The sequence below is a fragment of the Gekko japonicus genome, unplaced genomic scaffold, assembly GCF_001447785.1.
Source record: "Gekko japonicus isolate JY-2015 unplaced genomic scaffold, Gekko_japonicus_V1.1 scaffold6034, whole genome shotgun sequence".
Lineage (NCBI taxonomy): Eukaryota > Metazoa > Chordata > Lepidosauria > Squamata > Gekkonidae > Gekko > Gekko japonicus.
The window spans coordinates 11268-26822 of NW_015168848.1; the positions used below are offsets into that span (position 1 = coordinate 11268).

The following is a 15555-nucleotide window of genomic DNA, read 5'->3' on the forward strand; positions in this document are numbered from 1 at the left end:
GGGCACAGAAAATAAACAGGATAAAAGCGCAATTCCTCTGTCCCTACCCTCACACCCTCTCTACCTCTGTAGTGGGTTGTGGCCTCAGGCCCGGATTTGTGTTTCCCCCTCCTGTTGTGGAGTAGGGTTTCCAAATGGGGGTGGGGAATCCCCTGCTTCGGAGGCCCGATTTCTGCCGCAGCGGAATCGGGCCCCGGGGGGAACTCCGCCCCCCGAAGCTGCATCACCAGAGGTGACGCAGGACATACAACATGTTGGGGGTGTGGCCCAGATCATTGGAGGGAAACATATGGTTTCCCCCGACGATCTGGGCCACGCCCCCAACGTGCCCTACGTCCTGCGTCACTTCCGGTGACGTTCTGGCGGTGCGCGTGCGCATCCGCAGCCAGCTCCCGGACTGAGCAAACGCTCCCCCACCGGTGAGTGAATAAGATTTGGCAACCCTAATCCTGGAGATGGGCTTTCTTTTTAAAAAATTACTTGTTTCATCTAGTGGCTTGCCCTATTCCTAGAATCTGGAATGGGCTATGATATAAAGCAATTACACACAACGCATCATTAATTTAAATCAGACTAAAATCTTCTTTGAAACACCAGCCTCTGGAAAGCTCAGTCCTGCCCAGCAAAAGCTAACATGAGCAAGAACGTCTTGTAGAGCTTTAACAAAATGCTCAGACTTTTGGTATCACCAGGGAAAGCTGCGGGCCAGCCATGGCACTGCTTGATGAGCTCATGCTAGATGGAGTTGGGGTGTCGAAGGCATCCGGGAAAACATGTTCCGCTTTGATGTGCGAAACTGCAGTGTAGTGGAAGCAAAGGGGGAAATGTAATATAGTGGTGTGGGGCATTTTGAAATGAGAGGATCGGCGCACATGGTATTTGCAAGGATTTAATGTGTTTCATCTTTTTTTTTTAGGTATGCTAAGCGTCTTCATAAAGTAGTCAGAAGGTTAGTCCCCAACTGCGATGTTCGGTTTTTGCTCTCCGAGAGTGGCAGCGGGAAAGGAGCTGCAATGGTAACCGCTGTTGCCTACAGGCTGTTATCACAGCGTAAACAGATCGATGAGGTCTTGGCATACTTCAGATTAACTGAAGAGGACCTCGTAGAAGTGAAAAACAAAATGAGGCTGGAGCTGGAGCGTGGCCTGAAGAAAGAGATGCAGCCAACGGCGACGGTGAAAATGCTGCCAACGTTTGTCTGCGGAACTCCAGATGGGACAGGTAGGAAGCCCTAAATGCCTGCGACATTCTGCGTCTGTGGCTGGATGCCTTCCTGGGAGCCCTTGTACATCCACAGAAAACCTTTGCAAAGTCTGCCGGAGAAACGTAATAATTTTCATTAATTAACATTTTATTAAGAGATAAATATGAAATACAGAGGCTTAAGAAGGTAACGATAACTGGTATAACAATTGGTATAACAATTACAAAACTGAGTCATAGCTATTGTCAGCGGAGCAGAAGTATACTTGATAATATAGAGAGGAAGGGGGAAAATAAGAGAGAGGACGAGGAAAACAAATAAATCAGGAGAGAAGAGAAAGAGATACTAAGCTACATAATCCTTATGTTGTCACCATAAATGTAGTTGATTCATTATACTAGGTATTTCATCTTGTGTCGTGAAGTAGTCTAATATTGGGAGCCAAGTGGCAGAAAGTTACTAAGAGTTGAAGCAGAGGCTAGTGGAGAGGTGTTAAGTGTTATTTTAGCCATGATGTGAAAGTCCCAGAGTTTCTTGTGCCAGAGAGACAGGTTTGGGGGATGTGGATTTTACCATCGAGTAATAATTGTCATATAAACTGCTGAGAGAGGGATGGGAATGATTTCCCTTTTGGGATGTGTATGTTCTATGGCTGACCAACCATTCAGAAAAAGATTAGCAGGAGAAGGGAGAATATTAAGGCCTGTAATGGTTTTTATGCAATTCAGAACCATATCCCATTTTTTTTTATATGGGGGCAGTATAGCCAGCAATGAAGGTAAGAACCAAGAGATCCACATTTTTTTCCCAACAAAAAGGAGTTGTGAATTTGAATGTGCAGAGTTTGAACTTCATGGTTATATATTTTTTAAATCTTTCAGGTGTAGGGGAATTTGAATTCCTAGGTATGGATGGGAGGTGGTCACCCATTTATAGGTAAAGGATGATTTAAGCGCTAAGGAGATGTGAGAAGAGAGATCAGATTTATTGGGAAGAGACTTAGACATGATGATTATGGAACCCCTAGCTAATATGTAGAAATAATCAGATACAGGATATCAAAATCCATGGGACTGTATACAAATTCACACTCTTTGCTGATGACCTACGGCTAACTATTTCCAATCCACTCTCTTCCTTACCAGCCTTACACTCTGTTCTTAAGGAAGTTGGCTTGATCTCAGGACTAAAATAAATTTAATAATTTTAATCCCTCCTGGAGTGAACAGTCACAGTCTTGCCTGCACACATGTCGGCTGTATGTAGGGATGCCAGCTTCCAAAACGATAGCTCTTCTCCAGACTACAGAGAAATCGGTCCCCCTGGAGAAAATGGATGTTTTGGAGGGTGGACTTCTGTGGCACTCTACCCCCACTGAGGAGGCCCCCCTGTCCTCCCCAGGCTCCACCTCCAAATCTCCAGGAGTTTCCCTACCTGGATCTGGCCACCCTCCCCCCCCCCCTCCAGCCAGTGGCCACAGGGACCTAGCACCTCTAGCTGCATTTATTTCTTCCCTGCTTTCTGATATATGTGCTGTTCTTTTCAAGGCCTTAACTATGATAATTGTAAGATAACATAAAATGAGGATCTCATCATAAATCATTAGAATCATATTTTGCTGTTGACTAAAAAACAGTTTGATTTTTCAGGTGTGCTACAAATTACTTCTGCTTTCAGTGGAACTGATCTCTCAGGTTTCCCTGTTAAGAAACATGTGGCATGTTGAATTTCTTTTAAAAATTGCCCAAAATTATAGGCTGCAATTTAATCAGGTGCCGAAACAAATGCATTATAAAAACTATATGGTAAGGAATTTCGTTAACCTGTGGTAGGTAAAGAACGTGAGAAGAATCATCATGAAACATGAATTGATTTTCTGTTGCAGAAAAAGGAAAATTCCTTGCTCTAGATCTTGGGGGAACAAATTTCAGAGTTTTGCTTGTAAAAATCAGAAGTGGAAGAAGCAAATCGGTCCGAATGTACAATAAAATCTTTGCCATTCCTATGGAAATTATGCAAGGAACAGGGGAAGAGGTAAATTAAAACAACTAATGCTTTCTTTCTTTTTCTCGATCCACATTCCATGGAAAATATTGGTTTTAAATATTGTTTCTCTCTCCCTCCAGCTGTTTGATCATATTGTTCAGTGCATCGCAGAGTTTTTGGAGTATATGGGCATTAAAGGTGCACGACTCCCTCTTGGCTTTACATTTTCTTTCCCCTGCAGGCAAGCAAGCATTGATAAGGTAAGGCATGGAATACAAGCTTTTGGGCTTCTTTTAATCTGGCCCTCTTCTTAAAGAGAGATTAATAAGAGTTGCAGTGCGAAGATCTGTAATGTTTGTTGTTGCACTCTACCCTGCTGTGGACTCCCTTGATCGGATTTTTAAAAGCAGCACTATAATTGGTTTAATTAGAAAATGGAGAAAATCAGTGTTGTGTTAGATCAAAAATGTCAAGCTTTTGCATCTAAATTGATTTCCTCTAATGAACACACACATTTGTGTTTAATAAAACATATATCTACTAGGAGAGAGAATTCTGAGTAGACTTTATTACGTATTACTGTTTTGGTGCTCCCACTGAAAAACCACATCTGCATTGTCAGGACTCCACATCTTGGTAATAACATATACAAGACCGCCATATGATTGCATGACTCTAGCTACTTTTCCTGGTAGTGTTGTGCTACCATCCGAGCTGTTGGTGCCGGAAGTAATCGCACAACTCAGGCAACGCAGATGGTCTGCCCCTTTCGGATGTTACTGCTTTAGCATAAGATTTGCTGTGCTGGGTCTGCTAATCCAGGTCTGCTAATCCAGAATTATTTTTCCAGCCATGGCCAATCAGATGCCTCTGAGGTGCTCAAAAGAAGGGGATTTTTGTCCCCAACATCCTGGTAATCAGAGGTGGCTTGTGAAGAGACAAGGCTTCAGCCTCCTCCAGACCATGTTCTTTACCTGAAATGGCCCCAGAGAGTTAATATTTGACCCACTGGGGTAAGTAGCAGCTTCCTGGGCTGTTTCAGGTCTGGAAAACAGCATCTGGGGATAGCTGAAGCTCCTTCTCTCATTCAGAGCTTTAACAAGGGCAAGGCAACTTGCCTTGGGTGCCTGTAATGTATCCAGTCCAGCAAGTCCAGACACAAATGTTGAGCTTCGCTCCAAGAGACAATGGACTATGCGGACCCTAGCCCGCTCCAATCAGGGGGCTAGGTTCCCGGCCGAGAGCCTATGGGACTCTCGGCCACTGTAAATAACCTATAGGGAAGTAGGGGTGTGTTTTGGGTGGCGGTTTCTCTGGGGATATAAACTGGCCTGCGAGCTGGCCAAAGTCGTCTTGTTCCGGATAGAATAAAGTATACTTTGCTGAAATCACTCTCCATTTGCGTACTTTTCAGTGCCCAAAGCTGAGAGGCACAGAAAAAGTATATCATGACTAAAAGAAATGGTGTGTTAGTACTTGTGTTAATTACATATTTACGTTTCTAACCAAAATAACTACTATCAAAAAATATAGGGGGTGGGGATGGGCATGAACCGGGAAAATTGTGGTTTGTGATGGTTCATGGTTTGTTTAATTGTACGAACCATGAACTTTCACAAACTTTTCCCATTTCCCGAACTGGTACGTGGTTCATTCAGTTTGTGAATTTGGGAGGTGGTAGAACATCCCCCTCAAAAGCTAGAGATGCCAAACTCATAGAGAGTCTTCAGCAGGCTCTCCTCCACCTGCCCTCCAAGTTTGACAAAGATTGGATTTGGGATGTCTGAGTTATAGCCCCCCAAAGCAGGTGCCCCAGGAAAGCTCAGCTCTAGCCTACCCTTAAATCAGCCACACAGCAAGCCATTCTTCCTAACTGGCTCTCACACAACAACTAACTCCTCTCTCTTCCTGCTGCAAAGTGAAAGCAGCTGAATCAGAGTGTGGTATATACACAATCTGCTCCCATAGAGCAGAATGGACCTCCGTGGTTGGCTGTCAGAGCTGCCAATCAAGCTATGGACAACTTCTATGGGTGTCTCCAGGGCTCTCCACAAGTCCACTCCCATCATTGCTTGGGAATTAATTGATAATGATAGGGGGTGCAATTTTATATTCTTGCCTCAGGCACAAGATTAACTACTCATGGCTCTGTCCTCATGTGCTGTGGTCCTGAACTAAACCAGGCCCACATGTACTGAACATCTCCAGATGCTGGGAACTTCAAGAATGCGTCTCTACAAAATTCATGTGTGAATGGTCAGTCCTGAGTTTTCCAGAGCTTTCTCTCCAAGCACACTCTGTTCTTCCTCCTGGCCTTGTGAGCCAGCTGCAAAGCGGTCATGACCAGTGTTCCCTCTAAGCTGAGTTAGTGTGAGCTAGCTCAGAGTTTTTTAGCCTCCGGCTCACACATTTTTGTCCTGGCTCAGGAAGGATGGCTCCAGAGCAAACTAATTCATGCAGCAGCCAGATCGCTCGCTCACAACTTTAATGCCAGTAGCTCACAAGGCAGAATTTTTGCTCACAAGACTCCATAGCTTAGAGGGAACATTGGTCATGACCTAGTTCCACCATTTGAGGACACTATGGTGATAGTCTGACTGGTCAAGTGATATTCTAGTGGTAGAGAGGAGATGGTGCCAGATCTGGGCAGGAAGGGGTGAAATCCACACTTCCACAAACCCATTTGGGGTACAAGCTTCCAGGAAAGGCCATATACCAAAGCAAGTTTGGGGAACGGTGCAGCGGAGCAGGGGGAAACTTGAAAAATTGGCAGAAGCATGAAAATGTTCTGCAGAAGCCAAATTTCTGTCCATTGTAATGTCCATTTGTTTTTCACTCTTGCCTTGTTCTAGGGGGCTCTCATTGGCTGGACAAAGGGTTTTAAGGCCACAGACTGTGAAGGAGAAGATGTTGTTGACATGCTCAGAGAAGCTATTAAACGCCGAAATGTAAGTTTTGTAGGACTCCCATTATCTGAACTTCGGTTATCCAAACATATCTCTGTGTCGGTGTAAATGGAGCATGTTCTCCAGTTCTTTTTAAAACGAACTTCTGATTTTTCAAAGGGTTTGATCACATTCCATGTTGTTCTGTCTCAGGATGGTTAAGGTCAGTGTTCCCTCTAAGCTGAGTTAGTGTGAGCTAGCTCACAGTGTTTTAGCCTCTGGCTCACACATGTTTGTCTTAGCTCAGGAAGGAGGGCTCCAAAGCAAACTGATTTATGCAGTAGCCAAATTGCTTGCTCACAACTTTAATGCCAGTAGCTCACAGCATTGAATTGTTGCTCACAAGACTCCATAGCTTAGAGGGAACATTGGTTAAGGTATGGTCCATCGGTCAAATAAGGATGTAGGACAATGGGAATTTCATCCATCTCTGGAAAAACAATGTACATTTTAGACCTTGTAACTGCAGGAGGAAGTTCGTGGTAGTGAAAAGTGCCGTCAGGCCACAGCTGACTTTTGGTGGTGATGCCACAGGGGCTTCAAGGCAAGAGATTAGCAGAGCCCTACCTTCTACTGCATAGTGACCCTGGACTTTCCAAGTGGTCTCCCACCATGCAAGTACTAACCAGGGCTGACCCTGCTTAGCTTCCCGGATCTGAGGAGATTGGGCTAGCCTGCGCCATAAGTTAAATAATGTAAGTAACATTGCTATAGGATCAAAAATCAGGGGAAGGAAGTGAAAGCCACTCTGGACGTCCAGACGGTTGGACAAGAAAGGCTGGTTTCAGGTCAATGTTCTGCTGGAAGGCTCACTAGCTGTCAAAATCCCTTAACATCTCACAAGTTTTTGTGAGGCTAAATAAATAAAGAAATCCAGCGGCTGCGTGGCATCAGACAGCAAGGTTTTTCAAAAGCTGACTCAAATTTCCTCACAATTAAGAATGCTAGCTGTAGATGATAAGTGATGTAACATGTCCAAAATGTCACACTGATACAAATAAATATACAGATCCATTGTGGTACTCAGTGGGTTTCTGATATCCTAGCCCTTGGTGCTGAACAAATTATCACATCTCTAGTCCTACGGCATCTTTCCCACTCCAGGCATGTTCACCAAATGAGTTTTCTGTTATAGGAATTTGATCTGGATATTGTGGCCATTGTCAATGACACTGTTGGGACCATGATGACTTGTGGTTATGAAGACCCAAACTGTGAAATTGGTCTCATTGCAGGTAAAAATAATGCTGCCTTACCCATTACTGTATACAGGTTTTCCAATGTGTGATGTTACATGCCACTTTATAGTATAGATTGTGCCCCAAACTGTTAACATGGAACAAAACTCACAGCCTGCAACCCAGAAAACAACAAATGCTTTAGGCATCCTATAGCCCGTATGTTCAAGATGCTGCCACTTTCCATTGCAAATGCTCAAAATAGGGTGTTCAGGTCCCCCTCGCCACCAGCAGGGGATAGGTAATAGGGTTGCCAGATCCAGGTTGGAAACTCTTGGAGATTTGGGGATGGAGCCTGTGGAGGACAGGGACCTCAGTGGGGCACAATGCCATAGAATCCACCCTCCAAAGCATCCGTTTTCTGCAGGGGAACTGATCTCTGTAGTCTGGAGATGAGCTGTAATTCTGGGGCATCACCAGGTCCCACCTGGAGGCTGGCATCCCTCGTCAAAAGCAGCCTGCTTTTGCCCTTGTTCTTTGGCTTGTCTACTCAGCTGTTCTACTAGTCATCTGTCCCCGGTTCCTGAGCTCTTACAGAAAACCTTGTGGTTCCAGGAAGCATTTCTTTCTTTCCCAGTTGTACTGCTTTTCCTCCCTCTGTCTCTGCTGCTCTTTCCACTGCAGTCAGATAAAAACGCACAAGGCTTTTGTTTTTCCCCCAGGGACAGGCAGTAATGTGTGCTACATGGAAAACATGAAGAATATCGAAGTTATCAAAGAGGATGAAGGCAGGATGTGCATCAATACAGAATGGGGAGGATTTGGTGACAACGGCTGCATTAATCATCTCAGGACAAAATATGACAAAGAAGTAGATGAAGGTTCATTAAACCCTGGGAAACAGAGGTAAACCAGGTGTTATTGCAATGTCTTCAAACTAATGAAGCGTATGTGATAAATTTTAAAAACAAAAAGAGCATCTGCTTTGGTCAACTGGTTGGTTTGGAGATGCAGCCAGATAATTGGGTACAATAGGAAGGCTGTTGACATATATTGTATCTGCACATTCATGGTTCACCCCTGCCTTCAGGCAACAGATCCATAACACAAGGAATTTCCTGATGGTTCTAAGGGCAGAACTATATATGACTGTAGGAAGCCAAGTCTTCAGAGGTGGTTCACTGCCAAACTCTTATCAAGTGAGTGGTGGAAGATTTCAAGAGGAAAACTGGCAAGCAAGAGGGAGAGTGCAGAACTCTTTCCTCCAGCTGCAGCTTTCTACCCACAGTTCCTCTCTGACATTTCCCGTTTGCGACTGATAAGCTGTCGGTTGCCAACCTCCCAGTGGGGCCTGGAGACCTCCCAGAATTACAACTGACCTCCAGACTACAGGCATCAGTTCCGCTGGGGAAAATGGCAGCTTTGGAGGGCAGACTCTATGGTATACCATAGATTCCAGGTGAAATTTCACTGCAAATTACCCCTCCACAAGCTCTGCCCCCAAATCTACAGGACCTTCCTGGGCCAGAACTGGCAACCCTCAGATGGGGTGTGGGGAAAAGAGGAGGGGGTGAATTTTATGTGGAAAAGTAGCCGGCAGGAGGAAGAGTGTTGGACCCTTTCTCCCACATGCTGTTTCCCCCTTTTCATGTCATTTCCCCTCAGATGGGCTGACTTCCAGTTCTGGAGGCTGGCAGAAGGAGCTGTGGCATCAGAAGAATGTGTCAGTGATTCCTTGCCAGCTACTTTTCCACTGGAAAGCACTCCTACCATTCTTTACAGATGTTTTGGGGCAACCCACATTTGCAGACACAGGTTGGCTGCTGTTACATGTTGTTACACCCCAGGAGCCATTTCAAACCTTCAAGAAGAGCATGTGGGACAGTCCAGACCCAATGCCCCATTTGACAGCATCTGCATTGTACTATTAACAGTGTTTTTCATCACAGCCCGATGATTGTCTTTTGTGTTAAAGGTATGAGAAGATGACCAGCGGAATGTATCTGGGTGAAATAGTGAGGCAGATTTTGATTGACTTGACGAAGCAAGGCCTTCTCTTCAGAGGTCAGATTTCAGAAACGCTGAGAAGCAGAGGAATATTTGAAACCAAATTCCTGTCTCAGATTGAAAGGTAAAACCACTTGCTATACTACTTAGGACTTGTGTGCATCCCACTTCCTACCATATAAAGCTCTACAGTGTTTCTGTGCAGGAGCTAGGGCTGCCACCTCTGGGTTGGGAAATTCCTGGAGATTTGGGGGAGGGGAAGGACCTCAGGAGGGTACAATACCATAGGGTCCGCCCTCCAAAGCAGCAGTGTTTCTGAAGGCCCATATGAGCCTGTCTGTCTTTGAAGATCTGTTTCTGGCACCCTGCTCTGGAAGACTCTGCCTTTAAGCAACATACAGGCAAAGGGTTGTACTTGTGGAACAGAATCTCCCCAGTTTACTCGTTTTTGCCCCAGTGTCAAAGGGTTAATACCCCCCCCCACACACACACACACAGTGGGGTGGCAGAGGCAGGATGGAGCACAGTGAGTGGCCAGCTGATGCTCTACAGAGTCTGGTGGCATCTCAGCTTTATAGACTGGCTCTGAGGTGTTGCACAAGAGAGTAATTGTACTGCATAAGGAGAATGCACCAGTGCTAAAGGAGATATATCTGTGTTGTGCAAGCAGTGCAGATATGGAGACCGGGGGTGGGGTGGGGGGCAGAACTAGGTACCTGTTATCTAAAGTGGTGGGAAGTGCTGTCAAGTCATACCTGATTTATGGCAACTCCACAAGGTTTTCAAGGCAAGAGGAGTTCAAAGGAGGGTTATTTATTTACATTATTTATAGTCCTTCTTTCTCACTTGGACTCTAGGCCAGGGGTGTCGAACTCATTTGTTATGAGGGCCAGATCTGTCATAAATGAGACCTTGTTGGGCCAGACCATGTGTGTTATAAAATGTAATGCCAGGTAGCGGAGATATAAATTTATAAAGGACACAAACACAAAGGGTTTTTTTTTTAACTTAAAATAAAAACATGCTTAAAACATTAGCACTCTTGCAATATTTTGTTTAATTAACAGTGGCTGATAACTGACACCTCTTGCTCTGAATTATTGCATCAAAATGTCTGTGCTGTTGCAATCTTGAGTATGCTGTTCAGGTGTGTATCTGTAAGCTGCAAACCTACAATGACGCAGCAGCAGCAGAACTGGAAGGAGAAGCAGAAGACAGCCAGTTCCACTGCGGGACTGATAGAAGCCCTCTGGGGGGGCCTCATCCGGCCCACGGGCCACATGTTTGGCACCCCTGTTCTAGGCAGATTTACACAGAGTGAGTCAATACAATCGACAGCTGGGACAGTCAATAAACAATGTAATAGGGCTAGGGGTGCAGAACCAAGCATACATCTAAAGACAGAACTGCATTAAGTATTAACATGACACATTAAATGATGTAAAGTTCCATAGTAAGATTCTAGCTTCAACAAGCTATACATAGTAGTATAGACACAGACAGTCTCTAATAATTTATCCAGGTAACTTTCTGAATCAGTGCAACTCTATTGCCTGAGTAGAAAAGCCCTCTTGAATAGTTTTGTATTGTTTGTGGACAGTCATCTAATTCCGTAGTAAACTTGGGGCTGGTTTACACCCCAGGAGTTGCCATTGCCTGCCTCTCTGTAGCAACCCTGGGCTTCCTGAGTGGTGTTACCATGTATGTTAGCAATTGCATTTTGTCTGTACTGTGCTTATGCTGGTCAGTGTGTATACAGACTTCCAATTTGACTTACTCAAATACTGATAGAAGTTTGCTAGCTTATCAATAACAATGAATATTGTGCTGCACTAATCGCTTTCCAATCAAAAGACTCAAAGGTTAACTTATCCACAATTGGATACCATTTACCAGTTAGGTTCATTAGTTCACATTCATTTTGGTCATTCGTGTTAAAAATGGAAACGGTTTCTAATAAAAAATATTCCCATACTTTAGATAGCCATAAATTAATTGTCGGAGGATGTTCGTCTTTCCATTTCTTAGCTATAACATTTTTTGCGGCTGTAAAGATTGCCTATGGACCAGGCGCATCTTCTGCAAGTCAAAGGTTGCCAATGGAAACAACAGTTTCACACCTGGCCACATGGCCCCCTTTTGAAGTTAGGGTAGCATATCTGCATATTGCCCCCTTCCCCTCATTAGGACGTCACCACTCTTTGACCTATAGCCTTAGCAAAGAGGACGGACCCTAAGGGTTTATGGCCGTAAGCCAAGCCCAAAAATGTAGCTTTTAAAAAGAGGAACACAGCCTTTGCTCCTCTGGTTAACCCACCCCTCCCCTACCTTGCAACTTAAGCGCTGCAGGTGAGTCTTACTGTGTTCCCGGGAGTCGCGACCCAGGAACCCGCACGTGGCTATAAATGCAGAATCAGCTATAGCATATCCCCACTGCTCACGTTTTCTTACTCCAGCTAAAAATACATAGGCTTAGAACCCATGAATGAATTCCATGCATGCTGATAATCTCTGCTGCACAGTTTGCTTCCTCTTCCACTAAACCTTCCATCTGACTAAGATCAATGGTTTTCCTTGAGGAAACAGAAGTTATAGCTGAAATCGAAGTATGCTCTACAGCAAAGAATACCTAGTGTGTATGGAAATAGATTCAGGTGGGCAGCAGAACAAAGTTCAACTCCAGTGGCACCTCTTAAGACCAATAAAGTTTTATTCTGGGTAGCTTTTGTGTGCATGCACGTTTCTTCAGATACACTGAAATAGAAGACACCAGCCTTTACATATAGGTAGTGGGTGAGGAGGATGTTGCCAGGAAAGGCCAGTTAGAGTCAAGATGCATAGGTAACTGGGTAATAAGTATAGATGATATTGGATTAAATGGGAATAATCCAATATCAGATATACTTATTACCCAGTTACCTATGCATCTTGACTCTAACTGGCCTTTCCTGGCAACTAACCCCTCACTTATATGTAATGGTTGAGGAAATCTATTTCAGTGTATCTGAAGAAGTGTGCGTGCACAAGAAAACTTATTCCTAGAATTAAACTTTGTTGGTCTTAATGGTGCCACTCGACTCTAACTTCGTTCTGCTGCTTCAGACCAGCACGGCTGCCCCCACCTGAATCTATATATCCTGTGTGCTTAATGAATAACAAATTCTGTGACCTGCATAAATTGTGCAGTTTAGCACACTAGTGCAGATCTGCTTTATTTTGCATTATTAGTTCTGTGCTTGCTGGACACGGGGAAGAGAAAAGGCTCCATGTGACTAGGGTTGCCATTTCCCAGATGGGGGCAGGGGTTGCCAGTCCTCCCAAGAGCAATGTCATGTGATGTGCTTACGTTACTCAGAAGTGACGTTGGCATGCTGGGGGCGACACTCTGTTTTTTGGGCAAAACTCTATGGTTTGAGGGTGATTTTACCATAGTTTCCCCAAAAAACAGATCATTGCCCCCCATGTGCCTATGTTACTTCTGGGTGATGTAGACACATTGTGCAACATCATGTCTGGTGACATCGGCATGTTGGGGGTGATGCTTCTGGCTCCCAGAACATCTCTCGCCGACATCTCTATCGGACCTGGCAATCCTACATGTGACACTGGAGACCCACTTTCTGACCACAAAAAACCATGAAGTAGAAGACGACCTACGAAAGATTTCTTTGGTTAGACCAGGGTTACCGGCTGCTGCTTCTGCGAAAATCTACACGAAGGTCTGTTTTGTGTTTGGCTGACAGTGACCGGCTTGCCTTGCTCCAAGTGAGAAAAATCCTGCAGCAGCTTGGCCTTGACAGCACCTGTGACGACAGTATCACCGTGAAGGAGGTGTGCGGCTGTGTTTCGAAGAGAGCAGCTCAGCTCTGTGGAGCCGGACTGGCGGCGGTTGTCGAGAAGATACGGGAGGACAGGAACTTGGAGCACCTAAAAACCACCGTAGGCGTGGATGGCACCTTATACAAGCTGCATCCTCAGTGAGTGCTTTCATCTCTTCTCTTCCACCTTCACCCTCTTGTAGTACACTGCACTTGATCTTAGCCGAAAGGCCGAGTACTGACTGCATTTTTGTGGGGAGGAAAATACCACATCGATACTTGACATAGCTGCTCCCTTCCCCTTGACTGCCATGGACAGGGATCCCACAGGGCCACGCCAAGTGGGTCAAGGGCAGAGCCCACTGTGACGCACTGTGCCATCCCTCCCCTCTGTCCTTGCAATACAGAAGCTCTCCTTCCATGCACATTCACCTGTCGTCATAATGGCTGGCATTTTGCTAATTAACAAATAAGTGGCCATGACCTCCGCGTGCATTGTAGTCTTTGTTATCTTAGTTTTTCTAGGATTCTGCAAGAAACTGTGAAACAGCTGGCGCCCCAGTGTGATGTGACTTTCCTGCTTTCAGAAGACGGGAGTGGAAAGGGAGCTGCCCTAATTACTGCTGTTGCCAAGAGGATGCATAGCGCCGCTGAGCACTGAGCTGCTCACACAGCTTGGGCCGTGCATGTGTTCAAGGTCTGTGGAGAAGCCTTATAAACCTGCTGAGGTTGGACATCCACGAGTGGGACTTGCTTCTTACTTGATTGTGGCTCACTGTGGAAGCAGAAGGACTGTCAGATCAGATCCAATCTAGGTATCTGGCTAGATATGTACATAGAATGCCTGTGGGTGGCCTGACGTTTTGAGGGATGATCGTAGTCTTGATATTTCTATGCGGTGCCTAATACAGCACAGGCTGGTCACGTAAGCTAATCCATTCACTGAATTAGTTTCTTCTAAATCTATTTATATGATCTGCTGTTCCCCCTCTTCCATTTTCTGATTCAGTTAGGGTTGCCGGCTCTGGGTTGGGTAACACCTGGAGATTTTGTGGCTGGACCCTATGGAGGGGAGGTTTTGGGGAGGGAAGCAGCGTATAAAGCCACAGAGTCCACCTTCCAAAGCAGCCCTTTTCTCCAGGTGAACTGATCTCTGTTGCCTGGAGATCAGTTGGAATAATGGGAGATCTCCATATACCACCTGGGGGTTGGCAACCCTACATTCAAGACTGTTTCTGTGCATTTTTACATGCCCTTTTTACTATGTTAGTCATAATTCTGCTGGCTAAAGTAAGTATTCTGTCCCTCTGTAGCTCACAGCTGATACTTGTTTACTGTTCCTTTTAAAAAGAAAACAAGGGGGGGGGAATGTTTTCTCCCTGCCGCCCCAAAGTGTATTCTTCGGTATGTTGCTAATGATATTTTTGTTTCATTGTATGTTTGTGGGTTTTTTTCATGGGGTAGACTGTTGTAGTGGGCCTAATTGGTAATCCCCAGAAGCAAACGAATCAGGATGAAACAATTCTTCACACTCAGTCATTCTCATAAAAAGGAAATGGTATCATGTGATGATATAGTCTGTGAATAAAGGACGTTAGGTTGGGAAAGATTAATGACGAGTTCTTGGTTTTCCTTTAGCTCTCCAAAATACCTTAAAATCCTGAACAATAGACATGATTCCTTTGTGTCGGGCAAACAGAAGTTTGGTTGCCTCAGGAACACAGTGCTTTCCCCAGGGTGCCCCAGTACATAGGACCCCCCACATAACCTGCACACCCTCATCTGAGTCTTCTGTCATCCTCTGTCCTTCTGTGTGGTAAAAGGGGAACATATTGCTTATAATAAGCGTTAACAACCCAAGGTACAAAGTTGGTGCAGTTTTCCCCAATGCCACATTGGCTGGCTTGCAAGGGGGAGGGGGGGATGTTCCCCCCTGCTTGAAGTGTCAGACAAGACTAGGCTTCCCAGCCTCAAGGGTGGGGCCTAGAGTTCTCCTGAGACTACAGAGATTGGTCCCCCTGGAGAAAATGGCAGCTTTGGAGGGGGGGGAAATCTGTGGCACCACATCTCTGCTGAGCTCCCCCCCCTTCCCTAAACTCCACCTTCCCCAGGCACCACCTAGAAATCTCTAGGAATTTATCAGAGGTGGCAACCCAACAAGACTGACAAAATTGCAAGAGAAAATGAGATGCTTTGAGTTCTTGCTTTACAGTTCTGCTTTTTATTCAAGAGAACATCACTGGCATCATTCGCCATGGATGCATGTTGAAATGACAAAGGAGAAAGGTAAATAAAACAGATAAGCCTCAGGATGGCTTTTGCTTTGTGGAACTCCAGATATAAATTCTGAAATACAGTATTTATGGCCATGGACCAAACAATGGGCGTCTGGTGTTTTCTTTTCTTTTCTTTACAGA

At 45.1% G+C, this 15555-nt stretch overlaps 1 protein-coding gene across 1 annotated transcript in view; it reads left to right on the forward strand.

The window, feature by feature from the left end:
- LOC107114311 (putative hexokinase HKDC1) overlaps positions 1 to 13799 on the forward strand; it is a 24028-nt gene extending 10229 nt beyond the window's left edge. The window contains exons 9-17 of the mRNA XM_015415758.1: positions 917 to 1221; positions 3090 to 3238; positions 3331 to 3450; positions 6043 to 6138; positions 7271 to 7370; positions 8036 to 8219; positions 9289 to 9444; positions 13064 to 13297; positions 13655 to 13799. Coding sequence (XP_015271244.1) covers positions 917 to 1221; positions 3090 to 3238; positions 3331 to 3450; positions 6043 to 6138; positions 7271 to 7370; positions 8036 to 8219; positions 9289 to 9444; positions 13064 to 13297; positions 13655 to 13799 — 1489 coding nt within the window. The remainder of the gene's footprint in view (positions 1 to 916; positions 1222 to 3089; positions 3239 to 3330; positions 3451 to 6042; positions 6139 to 7270; positions 7371 to 8035; positions 8220 to 9288; positions 9445 to 13063; positions 13298 to 13654) is intronic.
- Positions 13800 to 15555: the final 1756 nt, after the last annotated feature.